The sequence below is a fragment of the Poecilia formosa genome, unplaced genomic scaffold (genome assembly GCF_000485575.1).
Source record: "Poecilia formosa unplaced genomic scaffold, Poecilia_formosa-5.1.2 Scaffold51, whole genome shotgun sequence".
NCBI classification, from domain to species: domain Eukaryota; kingdom Metazoa; phylum Chordata; class Actinopteri; order Cyprinodontiformes; family Poeciliidae; genus Poecilia; species Poecilia formosa.
In genome coordinates this window covers 354,701-375,470 of record NW_006799990.1, presented here as the reverse complement: position 1 = coordinate 375,470, position 20,770 = coordinate 354,701, and the positions used below count along the sequence as shown (strand labels likewise).

Sequence of the window (20,770 nt, the reverse complement as noted above, 5' to 3'; positions counted from 1 at the left end):
CACAAAAAAAAGTCTTTATCCTTCAGCCTGGCCTTTCGGAATTTCAAAATGATGTCCCTATTATCCGACGGGGCATTATACCAAACAAGCAGAAAACACATTGATTATTGCTGCCTGTGAACAACGGAGCTAAAAAAAAAAAAAGCTTCCAGGAATGCAATTTATAATGTATGTAGACATAAACCCGAAGTGGAGCGTTTTCCGAAGGAACGAATGGAAAACAAACACGAGTTGTTTGAATATTAAGACGCTGCAGTTTGCCTCTCAGAGCCCTGTGGGGAGACGCAACAGCCTCCCTGCTTTTCTTCCGCTTTATGTGCCGTTTGAATAGGAAAACAAAAGAAACGCTGCTTTTGTGCATGAATAGGCACCCAGCGTCAACAACGCATAATGGGAGGAACGCATTTCATGCAGCGTTGACCTCCATCTAGTGGCGGAACCGCTTCAGCTTGAAAGGCATCAAGATTAATGATGGAGCTTCTCTAACGCTGAGGAGTGGAGACCGCAATGTAGAGAGGCAGAGAGAGAGAGAGAGAGATGAAGAATAAAACCCAAATTACAATAGAGACACATGAACACTCAAGAATGTAACAGTGCGATTCGCTGAAAGCAGTGGGAGCCAAATTGTGACACTGCAATGAGCAGCGCAACAATTAATTGAATTTAATTGAAAATGACAAATCCCATTAAAAAAACGACCACGCTTTTAATGACTCAGGAGAGAGGCTGTGACTCGTGTGAAATGACAGCTACACCCTACGACGGAGTCACAATCGCAAAACAGGCGGCGAAAGTGAAAGGTACGGCTGAAATACAGCCCAAAAAACACATAAAACAATAAGAAATATTGTACAAAGCAATACAGAGAGAGCTCCCATTTCAGGGGGGTGAGTTAGATTTAGCTCCTCTGCCACATTTACTGAACCGTGTGATTCTAATTAAAGCCGGGTGCTGTACGACGCTGTACAGCAAAATCAGCCCAAGTTCCGAGTGAGAGACGGTAAACCCAACTCGGCGTCTGTAATATTCATCTGAACATATAGTGTCAGAATTCCCAGCGCGCCTTGTTTGCTGAACTCTTGAAGCTCCCCAGAATCCCTCAGGTGGCTGCAGCAGCACAAGGCCTGGCTAACCTTTGTTCTGACAGATGCACAGGAGCTCTGCATAAACAACCCGGCACTATTGTTGTTGGCCGACTCTGAACATTGCCAGCAGAAATCTCCCGTTTTTTTTTTTTTTTTTGCCTAAACAGCAAATTATTCACAAACAAAACAGTGTCAAAATACTAAAACGCTTGCAAAAAGAAAAAAAAATGTTCTTTTTTTTCTGACACTGCATTAACAGCAGACATTGGTGTGAAAGTACGTGACGGTTTTGCAAGACTATCCGCATCCCTTGAGACGGATAGATGTTTTCCACGTTTTTTTCTTTCACAAATAAAAACATGTAGGTGTTCAGCCCCCTTCACTCTGTTACCTCTAAATACAAGACAGTCCTCCTGTGTGTCATTTGTTCTGTAAAGATTTGCTAAAGATCATTATTAGTCAACAAGCTGCACCGTGAAGACCAAGAAGTGCAATAAATACGTCAGGGACAAAGTTGTACAACAAGAGTCAGTAGATCAGTTCAAAGCATTGTCATGTGATAGGAAGGCCCAGTTAAAGTACAGACCGAAATCCAAATTAGAACAAGAAAGTGTTGTTAATGTTTTGCCTGGTTAAATGAAGGTTTTACTAATTGAGCTGCTAGAGTCCTGATTACCAAGTGCTAAACTTAAGTATAACTATAAATCATGTTTTTGGGATGATGTTTCTAAGTAAGTTTGAAAACCACACAGCCTTAACAGCTAATCACTTCCAATATGCTCTATCAAAGCTTCCTGGTTGTAACATAGGAAACTATGCAGAGGTCCAACAGATATGAATGCTTCTGCAAGGCAATGTCCGTGCACACGCCGTCAAACAATATTTATTATTTGCATTTTTTTTTTTCCAAAGAGGAGCTAAATATTGATTTACGTTGGTCAGGATCGAGTGCAGCCTTTGCTCAGCGGCTCCTTTGACAATCTCATTAGCCTGTTCAATTTACTATTCCAACATGTTGTTTGCAGTTGGTAATGAGAACGAGGCTCTTCAAGCATGAAAAGGAGGGAGGATTCTTTTCTCTTTTTGTAGCTCGGATGTATTTTGGTCCTTCCTCCTAAAACGAGTCCGTCTCAAGGGAACTTTCCCCATTATCTGCTACTATTTTTGTCGTGCCTCCGTTTGTTTAATTGGTCATGCTACTTATGTTTTTGGTTGTCTTTTTATTGAATGAATTCTTGCTTTCTTGTTAACGACAAGAACCTAAAATGGCCTCAACTCGTTCCCTTTGGTTTAAAAAAAAAAATTCCTTTTGGGCATTTTTTTTTCCTCCAGCAGCTACGCAGGCTCAGAACTTCCTCATATGAAGATAAAAAATAAACTCTGCATGCGGCCATTTGTCATCAGAGTCTAAGGATTCATTAACTACCCCAGTATCATAACTGGTGTTATTTGTTCACTTAATTAGGATGCAATAACAACGAAAAGATAAATTCCCACAACAGTAGAAAAAAAAAGAAAGCCCTCGTAGCGTTTATTGGTTTATTAGTTTATTTTCATGCTTGCCTCTTTCTGTTGAAATATGATCACCGTCCTGGGTTCAATACGTGGAGCTGAATGACAAAAACACTCTAACGGCAAATATGCACATTTTTATTTAGCAAAATGTATATTTTATATGAGTGGGAAGAGAAAAAGCTCTGAAACACCGACCAGCTCCCTGCTGATAAATGATGTAGTTTATATAACCATAGTGTTGGATTGGGTAGAAAAAAAAACAAAAAAAAAACATTCGCTCGATGAGGCGTCCATATACGTGCACGCTAAACAAACCAAGTAATAACATGAAACGAGATCATCCCGGGTGGAACAAAAGGCTCGCACTGCAGAGCTGTGCTGGGGGTGTGGGGGGGCTGACCTGGTAGCATTATGCATCCTGCAGCCACGTCCTCATTAAATAAAAATCTCACACACTCCAGGTCGTCTGCATGATGCAAAAGAAATTCTGTGTAATGGACTGGACTAACTCTCCCCACCCCGTCTCTCACCGTCCGCCCCTCGTTTTTGCTTTTAGCTTGATAATGAAGTCGGTACGGAGTGTGGGGGGGGAGGGACTCTGATCAATTTGTAACCAGCTATATTCAATGCAGAGTTACAAATAATGTTATGATTTCATTTGCATAGGTTGGGCAGCCGTGACCCTTTCTCATTCAGAGGTTCCCATGGTCCATATTTTGTGAGCAAAATGAATCAAAAGCAACTCGATTTTGTTTCAGCGAGCTCTGGGCAAACTTCCAACTTAATATTTATACGCATTGGTGTTGGGTTGAGGTTCAGGTATTGACGAAGTGATTGTTAAAAGTTTAAAATTAGCCTCTTGACGCATTTAAAAAGCAGTTATGTCGTTGCTTCGGGATTATTCTCCTGCTCAACAACCCTCTGGTCCAAACTTTTTTACCTTGGATGAAAGATAATTGTTTCAAGGAAGATACGTTATGAGTCACTGACTGCAGGGAGGGAGAAATTTGAATCTTCTGAGCTGAGCAACATGCTACTTTTCACTGAAAGTAGTTTGAATATTTTGGAGTGGACCAGCCAAAGTCCTGACATGGATCAACATCAAAAATATAATACTCCAAATACCAGAGAAAACATGCAAAATATGCTTATTATCACTTAAAAAAAAAAGCTCGCTGCTGTAAAGCCAACAAAGGTTTTTTCCCCCCACTGATTATAAAGTTGACCATTATGATCACAAGATTTCCTTTAAATAAGCTAAAAATGGTCAAATAAAATTATTAAATTACCCTCTGAACTTTCTGAATCAGTTTCAGAGAGAACTGATTGCATAGATGAGTAATTTGTTGCGTACAAGAGGCAGATTTGAACCAAATGTGAACATCATCCGTGTTTTTTGGAATACATGTATGATAGCGGTGCAAATTTGTAAAAGCAGCACATGATGGACGTGTAATGTGGTGCACAATGCAAAAAGAAAAACAATTACATCGAGGGTGCATGCTCTGACAAGTGGAAGGAAATTAAAAAAAATACATTCAGTTTGTGAAAGTAACAATAAACGTTGCAGAATATCAGATATCAGTACATGTGCACATCTTGGGAATCCTTGTTAAGGAAAAGTACTGCTGCGTTTTGAAAGTCACCTGCTTCTCTCGAGCAGCCCTGTAGGAGACATTACAAAACAATACTCCATAAATCACATGCACAGCAGTTTGGGGTTTTATTTCGATCAGCAGGGAGAAGCCTGTTCAAAAGGAGCTTACGCTGAATTTCGCCCTCATCTCCTCGACGTCTCTTGGAACCCGGTCGCTCTCTGGAAATGAACAGCGAGAAGATTTTAACTTTGTTCGCTGCGTTTGATGGAATCATCGCACATTGGAATCGCATTTAAGGAAACGAGTTGCCTTACTGTGCAGCCTCCAGAACTTTATAGCCAATATGGCCACGACAGCCAGGAAAATGACAGATGAGCAGACCACCACAGATGCCAACATGGGACTAAATAAAAAAAGCAGACACAGAGCCTGCTGAGGCAATCCGCTTTGATTCAAACTGAAGGCGTAGCACAAATCAGCGACACTTCACTTCTCCTACCTGTGGCTGCTCCAGGTCTCCCTAGTGATGGGTTTGGCTGGAGGCAGGTCTGGGAAGGACTGGCTCGGCACTGTTGGAACTGCAAGAGACAATGCGGCATTAGACGGATATTTCAGGTTCAAGAAAAAAAAAAGAAGAAATTGAAAAAGAAAAATTGAGGTAGCGTGCCAAGCACAAGAGAGTTTGTTGCGCAATAGAAACTCGATGTGTGGCATCAATACTCTTGACAGGTGTTATGAAAAAATCCATACGCTGCAGCAGAAGCTCCTGCTACACAACATGATGACATATCGATGCTAAGAGCAGCTTCTTTGCGTTTTAATGGCTGCAAAATGGACATTAGTAGCAACAATTACAAAAGTAATAAGAAGTTAAAGTGAATTATTTTCTCCTCGTTGTTATTTTTAAAGGTTTCTGAGCCACTTGTGGTCTTTAATGAACAGTGTGGATGGACGGGAAGAAGGGAGGAGAGAGAAAGACGGCCTGGGGCTAGAAACTGAATCTGGGACAGCTGCGCGAAGGACTGGAGGCTGTGGTGCGCCACTGAGCCATGTGGCGCCGCCTTTTCTTCATTATTGATGTTGTTTTAGCAGACATGAATGTCGTTTTAAAATCCCTGCCGACAAACATGAGTGTCAGCGAAACTGCGGCGAACTGAGGTTTCCAATTCCAGACGACGTCGAAGCAGCCCGTTGGTTCTCCATGGTTACCGACTTACAGCTTGTCCAACCTTTGTTGCCAAAGTAAGTTATTAGTTGTATTCAGTCAATCGTCTTCATTTCATTACATTAATTAGCGAAAAGCATTAATTCCAGATTAAAACCATAGCGAGAAAATGAACAAAGTTAGAACGAATGGAGCTTTCAGCTGCTTTCAAAAGTAGGAAGAAATCTGAGTTTTCCTACTTGGTTCCAAACTGGAGCTGGAATTCCAAACTGGAAATCCAGTGGGATTGCTGAGGTACTAAAAACTGCTAGCAACAACAACGAAAGTAATGGAAGTGGCGTTAAAGTGGTTGAAGCGCTTATTAAGTTCACAATTATTTTATACCTACAACTTCCACTGCATTTGCACAGTAGCATATCGGACATATGGGACTGCTTGTTGAACTTTCCCAGCTGGAATTCTGACTTCAAGGGCATTTCTGACTGTTCATTTATAAAATATAACTTTCAACAAGTGAGAACAATACATTATCCTTACCTTTATCTCTCTAATCTGACTTTTGAGACGCTTTACCTTTGCACTAGCGGGTCTAATTCAAAGCACTGCCGATTATAAAACAAAAAGGTCTCCGGAGTTGGAATTCTGACTGTGAAAAGCAAAGGTTTCCCAGTAACCCAGACTTATCCAGTATGGCTCCCGCACAAAAGAAATGTAGTTAATATTGTTGGTATGAACTATTTACTAGCACTTCTGAGGGTTTTTGTCTATGAGCGTTGACTTTATAAGTATGGCAGAGAAGCTAAGAAAGGCCTGCTAGCTTGAGCGCATCATCCGGCTTATTCTTTGCAATCCCCATTTTCTCCTTGTAAAGGTTTAGACAATAACTCTGCAGCAGATCCACTTTTGTTCTCTCGTGTAAGCTGTTCTGTTCTCAAACACAATAAAACAACAGTAAGCAAGTGACTTTTAAAAACCTCAGAGGCAACATGTAAAAATCTATAGATCTATCCAACAAAGCATGCTAGCTACACGGCTTCACTTTAGCAGGTCGAGAGCTGAAAGGATTTCATTGATTGCAAGAACAGAACAGTTCAAACTTGACAAACACAAAACCTGATCCAAACATGACAGCTAAGCGTTTTTTTTTTTTCATTTTCTTCCTTTCAGCAGCAAATATTCCCTAGACAATATGAAGGCCTCGGGGTAGACTCTTATTTAGCCTTTCTTTAGTCTGGGAAAGAACACTTGTGCTGCAAACTATTGAAGACATGAATTAAGCTGCTTTTTTGTGATTTTCTTCAGTTTTGCCTCTCAAGAAAATACTATTGCTGTGTAATGCAGTGATCTGTGGAAGTTTGCACACTAAATATTTTTGAATACATCAATGAGATTTTCCACAGTAAGAATGATATATTTTTTAGTTAACGGCTCAGTTTTACCATTAAGGGTAAAAATTGGAATTAAAGTCAGAAAAATGATAATGTTGCTAGAGATTTACTATTACATTCACGTAGATTTGAGTAAACTAGATAGGCTACCAAACTAATGCTCAAGTTGAACCCATAAAGCCATTCCTTCAGTTTACCTTCTTTAATGGTTTTAGCATTTTTTTTTTTACTCTAAGGTGATTACAAAGATCACTTAAATACAGCATATAACATTTTCCCATCGTGTCACATTATTAGCACCAACTTCAATTAATTTTACTAGAATTTTAAGTGATAGATTCTATGTTGAGGAGATCCACAAACCGGAAGGAAACAGTAAGATGGCCTTCAACACTTTTTGCCAACAAAGATGTGAAAAGGAAGGTGTCCATTTACCTGAGTTGTTGATTGAAGCAACCAGTTACTGTTTAACTTATTTTGGGATTTGTCTCTGTTATCTTTCTGTTCTGTCATCTTCCACATTTACAAACGGAAGTTCTTGTTCATTCTTCTATGCAAATTAGCTTAAGCTCAGCCAGACTGGATGGAGAATGTCCGTGTGGATCAGTTTTAAAGACTTGCCACAGTTGGATTTAGCTCTGGATTTATAGGCTTGGCTTTATGTTTGTGGCCCTGCAGCCTGTAAACGGTTATTTTCCTGTGTTGGTCTGTGCTTAGTTTTGCCATTTTGCCATCAACTCTGTCTAACTTCCTCCCTTTTCCTGCTGAAGAAAAGCACACGCGCAGGTTGATGGCATGTTCAGGGAACCGAGCATTGCCGGTGTGTAGCATTTTGGATGCAGACCAGAAGAGAAGTCCAGCCTGTCGGTTTTGGTGGACAGGCTGGTTGGTTACACATTTGTGCCATACTGTATTTTCAGATGACAGACTGAGCTGTGTTCAAAGCAAAGCATGCTTTGCTTTGCTTTGTTTTGAGCAAATAGGTCTCCCTGACCTATTTGCTACCATTCCTTTGTGTTTGTTACGCTGCTTGTTAATGTTCTCTAACAAAATCTTGAGGCCTTAACAGGAGAAAATAAATAACTGGATCTACACTGAAATTTTAATTACACTTTTTTAGATTAGTTTGAGCTTCAGCTGCAAGAAGAATTTTTTAAAATAATTTTTTTCCCCTCCCTTTCACCACATTGCGCTGTCTTTTGTGTGTGTATCATAGAATCACAACAATGCCCAGTAACATTTGTAGCCATACTTATGGAAAAATGTGGAAAAAGTTCCAGGCTTATTAATCATTTAGAGAAGCGCTGTAACGAAAGCTTCTCTAGCTCATAATTTATCACATAGAATTACATGTTGAAATATGCATTAAACACAGTGATTTCCAAGGAAAGCAGATGTCGTAGGGTTTTTTTTTAATGCCTGCCTACCGGTGGTGGGTTGGGGTGTGACCAGCACGTGCACGGCCGTCTTCTGCTGCCCTGCAGAACACCAGTACCACGCCGTGTCTTTCATCTGCAGCTTCTTGAAGGTTACAGTGAAAGCCCCAGTTCTGTCATCTCTGATGGCCACGGAGGAGTCTTCGTAGCTCCCGTCAGAACCCGTCGACAGGCAGGATCTCCAGTCGCCACTCCGACACCATTTCTTCTCGCTTTCTCTGTTGGCAGGCATACACAGGGGAGTCACCAAAAGCCGATCTTCCTCTCACACGAGTGAAGAGATTTCTGGTCGTCAAGTGCGAATGTGAAATGTTTTCGGCGGTGCTTTAGCAAGTTGGTCTCGCGGTCTGGTATGAAATCGGACCGGTGGTATTTGGAACAAAAGAAAAAGTCAAATGCCTGTATCTCTCACTGTAGAGGCATTCGATTGTGACGGCGCTTCCCTCTGCTCCACTCATCATGCTGTTCACAGCTGACATGCCTGCAGAAATCATCAGGACAACGTGTCGTTAATACAAGTATATCATAGAAAAGTCTATTTAAAGTCAAATAAAGGCATTAAGACAAGATGAACGGTCAACCTGGTAATCCCTGGTTGACAACAGTCTACCAGGGATTACCAGGTTGACTGTTTACCAGGGATCCTTTCCTTTCACAAAAAGAAAATGTGTGAAAAAAATCACAAGAGTCCTAAAAACTAAGACACTCATAGTATGGAGTGTCTTAGTTGATACGGTACATAAATGGGAAAAAAGCATGGTATAATATGGAGAAGAAAAACTAAATACATAAAAATAAAGCACCCTTAGTTGCATTACATTAGTAATGAGAATAAAAATAACAATATTACTTTTTTTAAAAAAACAGTTGATTTACTTCAGCAATTTGGTTCAAAAAGTCAAACTTGTGGTCTTATTTTTATGTTTTAAATGTTTATTTAATGCTTATATTATGGCCTACAACTAATGAAAACCCATAATGTGGTCTGCAATAGTTTTGAATCATTACGCAAGACCAATGAAATGTAATTTTCCAAATCAAAAAAATAGAGTCTGTATNTGTTGTTAATGTTTTGCCTGGTTAAATGAAGGTTTTACTAATTGAGCTGCTAGAGTCCTGATTACCAAGTGCTAAACTTAAGTATAACTATAAATCATGTTTTTGGGATGATGTTTCTAAGTAAGTTTGAAAACCACACAGCCTTAACAGCTAATCACTTCCAATATGCTCTATCAAAGCTTCCTGGTTGTAACATAGGAAACTATGCAGAGGTCCAACAGATATGAATGCTTCTGCAAGGCAATGTCCGTGCACACGCCGTCAAACAATATTTATTATTTGCATTTTTTTTTTTCCAAAGAGGAGCTAAATATTGATTTACGTTGGTCAGGATCGAGTGCAGCCTTTGCTCAGCGGCTCCTTTGACAATCTCATTAGCCTGTTCAATTTACTATTCCAACATGTTGTTTGCAGTTGGTAATGAGAACGAGGCTCTTCAAGCATGAAAAGGAGGGAGGAATCTTTTCTCTTTTTGTAGCTCGGATGTATTTTGGTCCTTCCTCCTGAAAACGAGTCCGTCTCCAGGGAACTTTCCCCATTATCTGCTACTATTTTTGTCGTGCCTCCGTTTGTTTAATTGGTCATGCTACTTATGTTTTTGGTTGTCTTTTTATTGAATGAATTCTTGCTTTCTTGTTAACGACAAGAACCTAAAATGGCCTCAACTCGTTCCCTTTGGTTTAAAAAAAAAAATTCCTTTTGGGCATTTTTTTTTCCTCCAGCAGCTACGCAGGCTCAGAACTTCCTCATATGAAGATAAAAAATAAACTCTGCATGCGGCCATTTGTCATCAGAGTCTAAGGATTCATTAACTACCCCAGTATCATAACTGGTGTTATTTGTTCACTTAATTAGGATGCAATAACAACGAAAAGATAAATTCCCACAACAGTAGAAAAAAAAAGAAAGCCCTCGTAGTGTTTATTGGTTTATTAGTTTATTTTCATGCTTGCCTCTTTCTGTTGAAATATGATCACCGTCCTGGGTTCAATACGTGGAGCTGAATGACAAAAACACTCTAACGGCAAATATGCACATTTTTATTTAGCAAAATGTATATTTTATATGAGTGGGAAGAGAAAAAGCTCTGAAACACCGACCAGCTCCCTGCTGATAAATGATGTAGTTTATATAACCATAGTGTTGGATTGGGTAGAAAAAAAAACAAAAAAAAAACATTCGCTCGATGAGGCGTCCATATACGTGTACGCTAAACAAACCAAGTAATAACATGAAACGAGATCATCCCGGGTGGAACAAAAGGCTCGCACTGCAGAGCTGTGCTGGGGGTGTGGGGGGGCTGACCTGGTAGCATTATGCATCCTGCAGCCACGTCCTCATTAAATAAAAATCTCACACACCCCAGGTCATCTGCATGATGCAAAAGAAATTCTGTGTAATGGACTGGACTAACTCTCCCCACCCCGTCTCTCACCGTCCGCCCCTCGTTTTTGCTTTTAGCTTGATAATGAAGTCGGTACGGAGTGTGGGGGGGGAGGGACTCTGATCAATTTGTAACCAGCTATATTCAATGCAGAGTTACAAATAATGTTATGATTTCATTTGCATAGGTTGGGCAGCCGTGACCCTTTCTCATTCAGAGGTTCCCATGGTCCATATTTTGTGAGCAAAATGAATCAAAAGCAACTCGATTTTGTTTCAGCGAGCTCTGGGCAAACTTCCAACTTAATATTTATACGCATTGGTGTTGGGTTGAGGTTCAGGTATTGACGAAGTGATTGTTAAAAGTTTAAAATTAGCCTCTTGACGCATTTAAAAAGCAGTTATGTCGTTGCTTCGGGATTATTCTCCTGCTCAACAACCCTCTGGTCCAAACTTTTTTACCTTGGATGAAAGATAATTGTTTCAAGGAAGATACGTTATGAGTCACTGACTGCAGGGAGGGAGAAATTTGAATCTTCTGAGCTGAGCAACATGCTACTTTTCACTGAAAGTAGTTTGAATATTTTGGAGTGGACCAGCCAAAGTCCTGACATGGATCAACACCAAAAATATAATACTCCAAATACCAGAGAAAACATGCAAAATATGCTTATTATCACTTAAAAAAAAAAGCTCGCTGCTGTAAAGCCAACAAAGGTTTTTTCCCCCCACTGATTATAAAGTTGACCATTATGATCACAAGATTTCCTTTAAATAAGCTAAAAATGGTCAAATAAAATTATTAAATTACCCTCTGAACTTTCTGAATCAGTTTCAGAGAGAACTGATTGCATAGATGAGTAATTTGTTGCGTACAAGAGGCAGATTTGAACCAAATGTGAACATCATCCGTGTTTTTTGGAATACATGTATGATAGCGGTGCAAATTTGTAAAAGCAGCACATGATGGACGTGTAATGTGGTGCACAATGCAAAAAGAAAAACAATTACATCGAGGGTGCATGCTCTGACAAGTGGAAGGAAATTAAAAAAAATACATTCAGTTTGTGAAAGTAACAATAAACGTTGCAGAATATCAGATATCAGTACATGTGCACATCTTGGGAATCCTTGTTAAGGAAAAGTACTGCTGCGTTTTGAAAGTCACCTGCTTCTCTCGAGCAGCCCTGTAGGAGACATTACAAAACAATACTCCATAAATCACATGCACAGCAGTTTGGGGTTTTATTTCGATCAGCAGGGAGAAGCCTGTTCAAAAGGAGCTTACGCTGAATTTCGCCCTCATCTCCTCGACGTCTCTTGGAACCCGGTCGCTCTCTGGAAATGAACAGCGAGAAGATTTTAACTTTGTTCGCTGCGTTTGATGGAATCATCGCACATTGGAATCGCATTTAAGGAAACGAGTTGCCTTACTGTGCAGCCTCCAGAACTTTATAGCCAATATGGCCACGACAGCCAGGAAAATGACAGATGAGCAGACCACCACAGATGCCAACATGGGACTAAATAAAAAAAGCAGACACAGAGCCTGCTGAGGCAATCCGCTTTGATTCAAACTGAAGGCGTAGCACAAATCAGCGACACTTCACTTCTCCTACCTGTGGCTGCTCCAGGTCTCCCTAGTGATGGGTTTGGCTGGAGGCAGGTCTGGGAAGGACTGGCTCGGCACTGTTGGAACTGCAAGAGACAATGCGGCATTAGACGGATATTTCAGGTTCAAGAAAAAAAAAAGAAGAAATTGAAAAAGAAAAATTGAGGTAGCGTGCCAAGCACAAGAGAGTTTGTTGCGCAATAGAAACTCGATGTGTGGCATCAATACTCTTGACAGGTGTTATGAAAAAATCCATACGCTGCAGCAGAAGCTCCTGCTACACAACATGATGACATATCGATGCTAAGAGCAGCTTCTTTGCGTTTTAATGGCTGCAAAATGGACATTAGTAGCAACAATTACAAAAGTAATAAGAAGTTAAAGTGAATTATTTTCTCCTCGTTGTTATTTTTAAAGGTTTCTGAGCCACTTGTGGTCTTTAATGAACAGTGTGGATGGACGGGAAGAAGGGAGGAGAGAGAAAGACGGCCTGGGGCTAGAAACTGAATCTGGGACAGCTGCGCGAAGGACTGGAGGCTGTGGTGCGCCACTGAGCCATGTGGCGCCGCCTTTTCTTCATTATTGATGTTGTTTTAGCAGACATGAATGTCGTTTTAAAATCCCTGCCGACAAACATGAGTGTCAGCGAAACTGCGGCGAACTGAGGTTTCCAATTCCAGACGACGTCGAAGCAGCCCGTTGGTTCTCCATGGTTACCGACTTACAGCTTGTCCAACCTTTGTTGCCAAAGTAAGTTATTAGTTGTATTCAGTCAATCGTCTTCATTTCATTACATTAATTAGCGAAAAGCATTAATTCCAGATTAAAACCATAGCGAGAAAATGAACAAAGTTAGAACGAATGGAGCTTTCAGCTGCTTTCAAAAGTAGGAAGAAATCTGAGTTTTCCTACTTGGTTCCAAACTGGAGCTGGAATTCCAAACTGGAAATCCAGTGGGATTGCTGAGGTACTAAAAACTGCTAGCAACAACAACGAAAGTAATGGAAGTGGCGTTAAAGTGGTTGAAGCGCTTATTAAGTTCACAATTATTTTATACCTACAACTTCCACTGCATTTGCACAGTAGCATATCGGACATATGGGACTGCTTGTTGAACTTTCCCAGCTGGAATTCTGACTTCAAGGGCATTTCTGACTGTTCATTTATAAAATATAACTTTCAACAAGTGAGAACAATACATTATCCTTACCTTTATCTCTCTAATCTGACTTTTGAGACGCTTTACCTTTGCACTAGCGGGTCTAATTCAAAGCACTGCCGATTATAAAACAAAAAGGTCTCCGGAGTTGGAATTCTGACTGTGAAAAGCAAAGGTTTCCCAGTAACCCAGACTTATCCAGTATGGCTCCCGCACAAAAGAAATGTAGTTAATATTGTTGGTATGAACTATTTACTAGCACTTCTGAGGGTTTTTGTCTATGAGCGTTGACTTTATAAGTATGGCAGAGAAGCTAAGAAAGGCCTGCTAGCTTGAGCGCATCATCCGGCTTATTCTTTGCAATCCCCATTTTCTCCTTGTAAAGGTTTAGACAATAACTCTGCAGCAGATCCACTTTTGTTCTCTCGTGTAAGCTGTTCTGTTCTCAAACACAATAAAACAACAGTAAGCAAGTGACTTTTAAAAACCTCAGAGGCAACATGTAAAAATCTATAGATCTATCCAACAAAGCATGCTAGCTACACGGCTTCACTTTAGCAGGTCGAGAGCTGAAAGGATTTCATTGATTGCAAGAACAGAACAGTTCAAACTTGACAAACACAAAACCTGATCCAAACATGACAGCTAAGCGTTTTTTTTTTTTCATTTTCTTCCTTTCAGCAGCAAATATTCCCTAGACAATATGAAGGCCTCGGGGTAGACTCTTATTTAGCCTTTCTTTAGTCTGGGAAAGAACACTTGTGCTGCAAACTATTGAAGACATGAATTAAGCTGCTTTTTTGTGATTTTCTTCAGTTTTGCCTCTCAAGAAAATACTATTGCTGTGTAATGCAGTGATCTGTGGAAGTTTGCACACTAAATATTTTTGAATACATCAATGAGATTTTCCACAGTAAGAATGATATATTTTTTAGTTAACGGCTCAGTTTTACCATTAAGGGTAAAAATTGGAATTAAAGTCAGAAAAATGATAATGTTGCTAGAGATTTACTATTACATTCACGTAGATTTGAGTAAACTAGATAGGCTACCAAACTAATGCTCAAGTTGAACCCATAAAGCCATTCCTTCAGTTTACCTTCTTTAATGGTTTTAGCATTTTTTTTTTTACTCTAAGGTGATTACAAAGATCACTTAAATACAGCATATAACATTTTCCCATCGTGTCACATTATTAGCACCAACTTCAATTAATTTTACTAGAATTTTAAGTGATAGATTCTATGTTGAGGAGATCCACAAACCGGAAGGAAACAGTAAGATGGCCTTCAACACTTTTTGCCAACAAAGATGTGAAAAGGAAGGTGTCCATTTACCTGAGTTGTTGATTGAAGCAACCAGTTACTGTTTAACTTATTTTGGGATTTGTCTCTGTTATCTTTCTGTTCTGTCATCTTCCACATTTACAAACGGAAGTTCTTGTTCATTCTTCTATGCAAATTAGCTTAAGCTCAGCCAGACTGGATGGAGAATGTCCGTGTGGATCAGTTTTAAAGACTTGCCACAGTTGGATTTAGCTCTGGATTTATAGGCTTGGCTTTATGTTTGTGGCCCTGCAGCCTGTAAACGGTTATTTTCCTGTGTTGGTCTGTGCTTAGTTTTGCCATTTTGCCATCAACTCTGTCTAACTTCCTCCCTTTTCCTGCTGAAGAAAAGCACACGCGCAGGTTGATGGCATGTTCAGGGAACCGAGCATTGCCGGTGTGTAGCATTTTGGATGCAGACCAGAAGAGAAGTCCAGCCTGTCGGTTTTGGTGGACAGGCTGGTTGGTTACACATTTGTGCCATACTGTATTTTCAGATGACAGACTGAGCTGTGTTCAAAGCAAAGCATGCTTTGCTTTGCTTTGTTTTGAGCAAATAGGTCTCCCTGACCTATTTGCTACCATTCCTTTGTGTTTGTTACGCTGCTTGTTAATGTTCTCTAACAAAATCTTGAGGCCTTAACAGGAGAAAATAAATAACTGGATCTACACTGAAATTTTAATTACACTTTTTTAGATTAGTTTGAGCTTCAGCTGCAAGAAGAATTTTTTAAAATAATTTTTTTCCCCTCCCTTTCACCACATTGCGCTGTCTTTTGTGTGTGTATCATAGAATCACAACAATGCCCAGTAACATTTGTAGCCATACTTATGGAAAAATGTGGAAAAAGTTCCAGGCTTATTAATCATTTAGAGAAGCGCTGTAACGAAAGCTTCTCTAGCTCATAATTTATCACATAGAATTACATGTTGAAATATGCATTAAACACAGTGATTTCCAAGGAAAGCAGATGTCGTAGGGTTTTTTTTTTTGAACGCCTGCCTACCGGTGGTGGGTTGGGGTGTGACCAGCACGTGCACGGCCGTCTTCTGCTGCCCTGCAGAACACCAGTACCACGCCGTGTCTTTCATCTGCAGCTTCTTGAAGGTTACAGTGAAAGCCCCAGTTCTGTCATCTCTGATGGCCACGGAGGAGTCTTCGTAGCTCCCGTCAGAACCCGTCGACAGGCAGGATCTCCAGTCGCCACTCCGACACCATTTCTTCTCGCTTTCTCTGTTGGCAGGCATACACAGGGGAGTCACCAAAAGCCGATCTTCCTCTCACACGAGTGAAGAGATTTCTGGTCGTCAAGTGCGAATGTGAAATGTTTTCGGCGGTGCTTTAGCAAGTTGGTCTCGCGGTCTGGTATGAAATCGGACCGGTGGTATTTGGAACAAAAGAAAAAGTCAAATGCCTGTATCTCTCACTGTAGAGGCATTCGATTGTGACGGCGCTTCCCTCTGCTCCACTCATCATGCTGTTCACAGCTGACATGCCTGCAGAAATCATCAGGACAACGTGTCGTTAATACAAGTATATCATAGAAAAGTCTATTTAAAGTCAAATAAAGGCATTAAGACAAGATGAACGGTCAACCTGGTAATCCCTGGTTGACAACAGTCTACCAGGGATTACCAGGTTGACTGTTTACCAGGGATCCTTTCCTTTCACAAAAAGAAAATGTGTGAAAAAAATCACAAGAGTCCTAAAAACTAAGACACTCATAGTATGGAGTGTCTTAGTTGATACGGTACATAAATGGGAAAAAAGCATGGTATAATATGGAGAAGAAAAACTAAATACATAAAAATAAAGCGCCCTTAGTTGCATTACATTAGTAATGAGAATAAAAATAACAATATTACTTAAAAAAACAAAACAAAAAAACAACAACTGTTGATTTATTTCAGCAATTTGGTTCAAAAAGTCAAACTTGTGGTCTTATTTTTATGTTTTAAATGTTTATTTAATGCTTATATTATGGCTTACAACTAATGAAAACCCATAATGTGGTCTGCAATAGTTTTGAATTATTATGTAAGACCAATGACATGTAATTTTCCAAATCAAAAAAATAGAGTCTGTATACAGCAAACTATAGGCAGTCAATACTTGGCCTGAGCTCCTTTCGCATGAATGACTGCGTCAGCCTGGCTTGTAGGCAGTCGGCCTGTCGTTCTGGAGCACAGGTTGCTTTGATAGTTGCCTTCAGGCCATCTTCATTGTTTGCTCTGGAGTCTAGAGTCCTTCTCTTGACAATCAATGTACCCACACACTTTCTATAGAATTCAAGCCAAACCAGTTTGCTCACCAATCAAACACTGTTGCCACAGTCATTAAACGGGTATTTGGTATTCTTCATGGTGTGAGCCAGTGCCAAGTCCTACTGGAAAATTAAATCAACATCCCCATAAAGCTTCTCAGCAGAAGGAAGCAAAATGTGGTCTCAAATGTCCTGGTAGACCTCTGTGCCGATTGGGACTTGATAAAACACAGTGGACCAACACCGGCAAAATTAGGTGGCTCCACAAATCATCACTGGCTGTGGAAACCTTCCACTGGACTTCAAGCAAGACGGTTTATGTGCCTCTGCACTCATCCTCCAAACTCCGAATAAAACGCAACATTTATTTTCACCTTAAAATACTCACACCTCTTCGGTCTAGGTGCTCAAACCCTTTGTATATTATTTTATCTACGGATATAAAAGATTATGCATGTATGTAATTTGTTTTGAAGCAGGTGCTAAGTTAAATGTAAATTGTGTATTTTAACATACAAGCATTAGCTATAACTTTAGATATTTGTTAATCTAGTTGGCAAATTTAGGCATATCTGGGCATGACTACAACTGCAGAATAGCAGCAAAGTGCTTCCAGTGGAATTTGTAATATGTGTAAAATATGCATCAACCAGCATTCATGGAACACACATGCCTCCTTGTTGAAAGAAGACCAGTGGGCGTTTAAGGTGCATTTTTGACAGCAGTCTACCAGGGATTACCAGGTAGACTGTTTACCAGGGATCCTTTCCTTTCACTCAATTTTCTATTTTTATGCTTTCTTATAGCATATAAAAAGAAAAATGTCAATGTCAAAATCTATATTAGCAGTTGGTTTTTGTGGCTTACCCTCTTTGTGGAGGGTGTCAGTGACTGACTAGCCAAATGTCAATCCTCCTCATGTATACATTTAGTAATTAGTGAACATATTTATTTAAATTAGACTCGTTTATGTAACCTTCCATTTGTTGAGTGCCTGGGTTTGGGTTTTTTTTATTCACTGTGAGTCATTAAAATTAAGAGAAGCATTAATTATTTTGCTCTTGCTGTGCTTGATTTGTAAGCACAAGTTTCCCATTTTGAACTGAATTACGGAAACAAATTAAGCGATTAATGGCGTCCCATTTTTGTGCGGTTCAGGTTGTGACCACAGGTTGAAAATCCCTCCACTGCTTACCATGTATAACTTTAACCTTTGTAAAAGTGGTGTCGTCAGCTTTCCACACGCCACCTATCTCCACGCCGCATATGTACCACCCCGACTCGTCCTCCTTCAGGTCCTTCATGGTCACGGTGAACACCAGCTGGACCGGGTCGTCGAAAATGCTCACTTTCTTCTCGGCCGGGTCGACCAGGTGGTGGTCGTCGGTTCGAGCCAGCGACGTGCAGAACTCCCTGGTCCTCCCCTGGCACCAGTATTTCACATAGCTGGCGTACTGGGGCTCGTAGTGACAGGGGATGGTGAGTGAGCCCCCCTCCAGGACGGCAAACTCTTCCTCTGTGGTGACCTTACAGAGAAAGGCTGACAGAAAGGGGATGTGATGAATGCTGAGCACAAGTTTAATCTTCAGAGAAGGTTCAGCTGGAACAGGAAAGTTATTTCTTGAGGACTTTTTTTTTTTTTTTTTAATCTGCTGCATGGAATAGGGAAAGTGGCCTTGACCATATTTGTTATAAGGGTTTCCTTTGTGGCATGGGAGTTTCTTCCTTCCTTCCTTCTTTTTTTTTTTTTAACTTCCCTTTACTTGTAATTCTGAAAACGGATTATCCTTCCTATAATTCACAGGATTAAAGGGCTAACAAAACCAACCTCAAACATACCCACCGCCTGCAGCCAAACACTGTGAGAGCTTGCGAGACTTAGAAAAACATTAAATCTCTCGGTGCCTTCCAGCAGAAAACAGCAGCTTCAACAACTTTCAAGTCAGTCTCCCCCCCAAAATGATTAATGTAGAAATGGAATAAAATGATAAAGTGAAGCGAAGCGCAAAGAGTATCTTATGACAAAGCGCTAGTATTTGCTAAGTGCACAATAATAAAGTGAGGAGGCAACAGCAGAGACATTAATCATCCTTTGTGTTAAACTCCATCAACGGCTGAAAATGGGTTTTCTTTTCTATTCTTTTTTTTTTGGATCAGCTTCTGACCTCAGCACTCATACCTGGAATCCATGGTAACAAGAAGAGGGTGATCGTGGAGAGCTGCGACATGTTTTGACTTCACTTTTGGAGTTTGTTAAGCGGACTCACCACCCAGCGCAAAACACTTTGGGATCTGGGTTCTACAGTGTCCGTCTCTTCCCCACCAAGCTGGTCATGTGACCAAAAGCTGGATCCAGATGTTCCAGATGTTAACCATGTAGGTGCCAAACGGACAAAAGGGAAGTGTTAAGATGGCAGTGGAATGAATGTAAGACAGGAATAATTGGAGGAAGAGAGCAACATGTTAAAGTGGCAGAAGTAACTGCGTGACAAGAGCCGCTTTTGGTCGTCCACCGAAAGCAGGATTCGTGGAAAGCTGGAATTCCTTAAATGTTTTATTTTGAAATGGCATGCTCATCGTGCCGGAACGTCTTTCCAGCTGCTTGACTTCAATTTCCATCATCCTAGTGGGGATGGGAGTTCACAGTGGGAAATTCAAAACGCTGACTTAATATCCACATCAGTTGTACTTAACAAAAAATATATGCAGTTTAACAAGAGGCCTATTCATGATGTTTACTGCATAAAGCTAAAACTAAATATGTAAACTACACTTTCCTCACTGTCTGACATTACATCAGAATAAACTTATCCTGCTATAGATCAGCTAGCATTAACAAATTGTTTGGTGAAATTGTGAAATTCTGTTAACTTGATCAAAATTCAGTTTGTTTACCTTTTCTTAGTGACGTTCCTGAAGCTTCCTTCAGTAGTCTGCTGCAGTTCTGGCCCATTCCTCCTGACAGAACTGGAGTAACCGGGTCAGGTTTGTTGTCTGCCTCCCCACACACGACTTTTAAAACCTGGACATGGATTTTTCTATTCAACTGAGATTAGATCTCATGCTAAGGCTAATTGTCCGTTTGGAAGGCACCATTTGTGTCCAACTTTTTTGACTTCAAGACTAATGCCTTGAAATACGGCTGATGTTCATCATGCTCATATTTTATGAAGCGCACCAAGTCCCTTGGCAGCAACACACTCAGACAAAGTGCTGCTGCCAGCTCTTCCATTTCCTATCCAAATGTAATAATTATCATCATGGCCAAACGCCTGTTTTAATTTTTTATCAAATCACAACACATCGCCAAAAATGATTTGTCCCTAAGTGAACAAGTTTTACTCTTCTCACAAAGTTCGACAAAGTAGTATGTAAGCCTCTGGAGCAATGTAGCAATTCTTGTGCTGCAAATGACAACTTTTTACTCAATTCTGTTGAAAATTCAGTTAGACATTAAGAAGTAGACGAGTCTCCACCTTAAGGATTTCCAGCAGTATCACCTATATGTAAGAGACTATGTTAACTGGCTTGAAAGCCAAGTAAACCAACTAAGGTCCACTTTCTGCAGATTTAGTGGGAAATCCATGAGGGTTGGCAGTAAAACCTGGGGATTATTTGAATTTGCTGGTTTTGATCAACTTTTAGAAACTGCAAGAAAATAAGTTTTCTTACCACTTTATGATTGTTGCGATAGAAAAAATACAGGTACATTTGAAAGAAATTATGATAGTACAAAAACAAATCTACAGAATTTTTTACTCTTTACTTTAACAAAGTGAAA

At 40.2% G+C, this 20,770-nt stretch overlaps 1 protein-coding gene across 1 annotated transcript; it reads right to left on the bottom strand.

The window, feature by feature from the left end:
• Nucleotides 1-2,714: 2,714 nt before the first annotated feature.
• Nucleotides 2,715-19,350, bottom strand: pigr (polymeric immunoglobulin receptor). Its single transcript, XM_016671784.1, has 14 exons — nucleotides 19,169-19,350; nucleotides 18,185-18,529; nucleotides 16,141-16,222; nucleotides 15,733-15,959; nucleotides 12,249-12,327; nucleotides 12,064-12,152; nucleotides 11,918-11,967; nucleotides 11,740-11,816; nucleotides 8,587-8,688; nucleotides 8,179-8,405; nucleotides 4,698-4,776; nucleotides 4,513-4,601; nucleotides 4,367-4,416; nucleotides 2,715-4,265 (listed from the first exon to the last, which is right to left on the bottom strand). The coding sequence occupies exons 1-14, from the start codon at nucleotides 19,215-19,217 to the stop codon at nucleotides 4,182-4,184; spliced, it is 1,629 nt and encodes a 542-aa protein (XP_016527270.1). The 5' UTR covers nucleotides 19,218-19,350; the 3' UTR covers nucleotides 2,715-4,181.
• Between the last annotated feature and the right edge of the window lie 1,420 nt (nucleotides 19,351-20,770).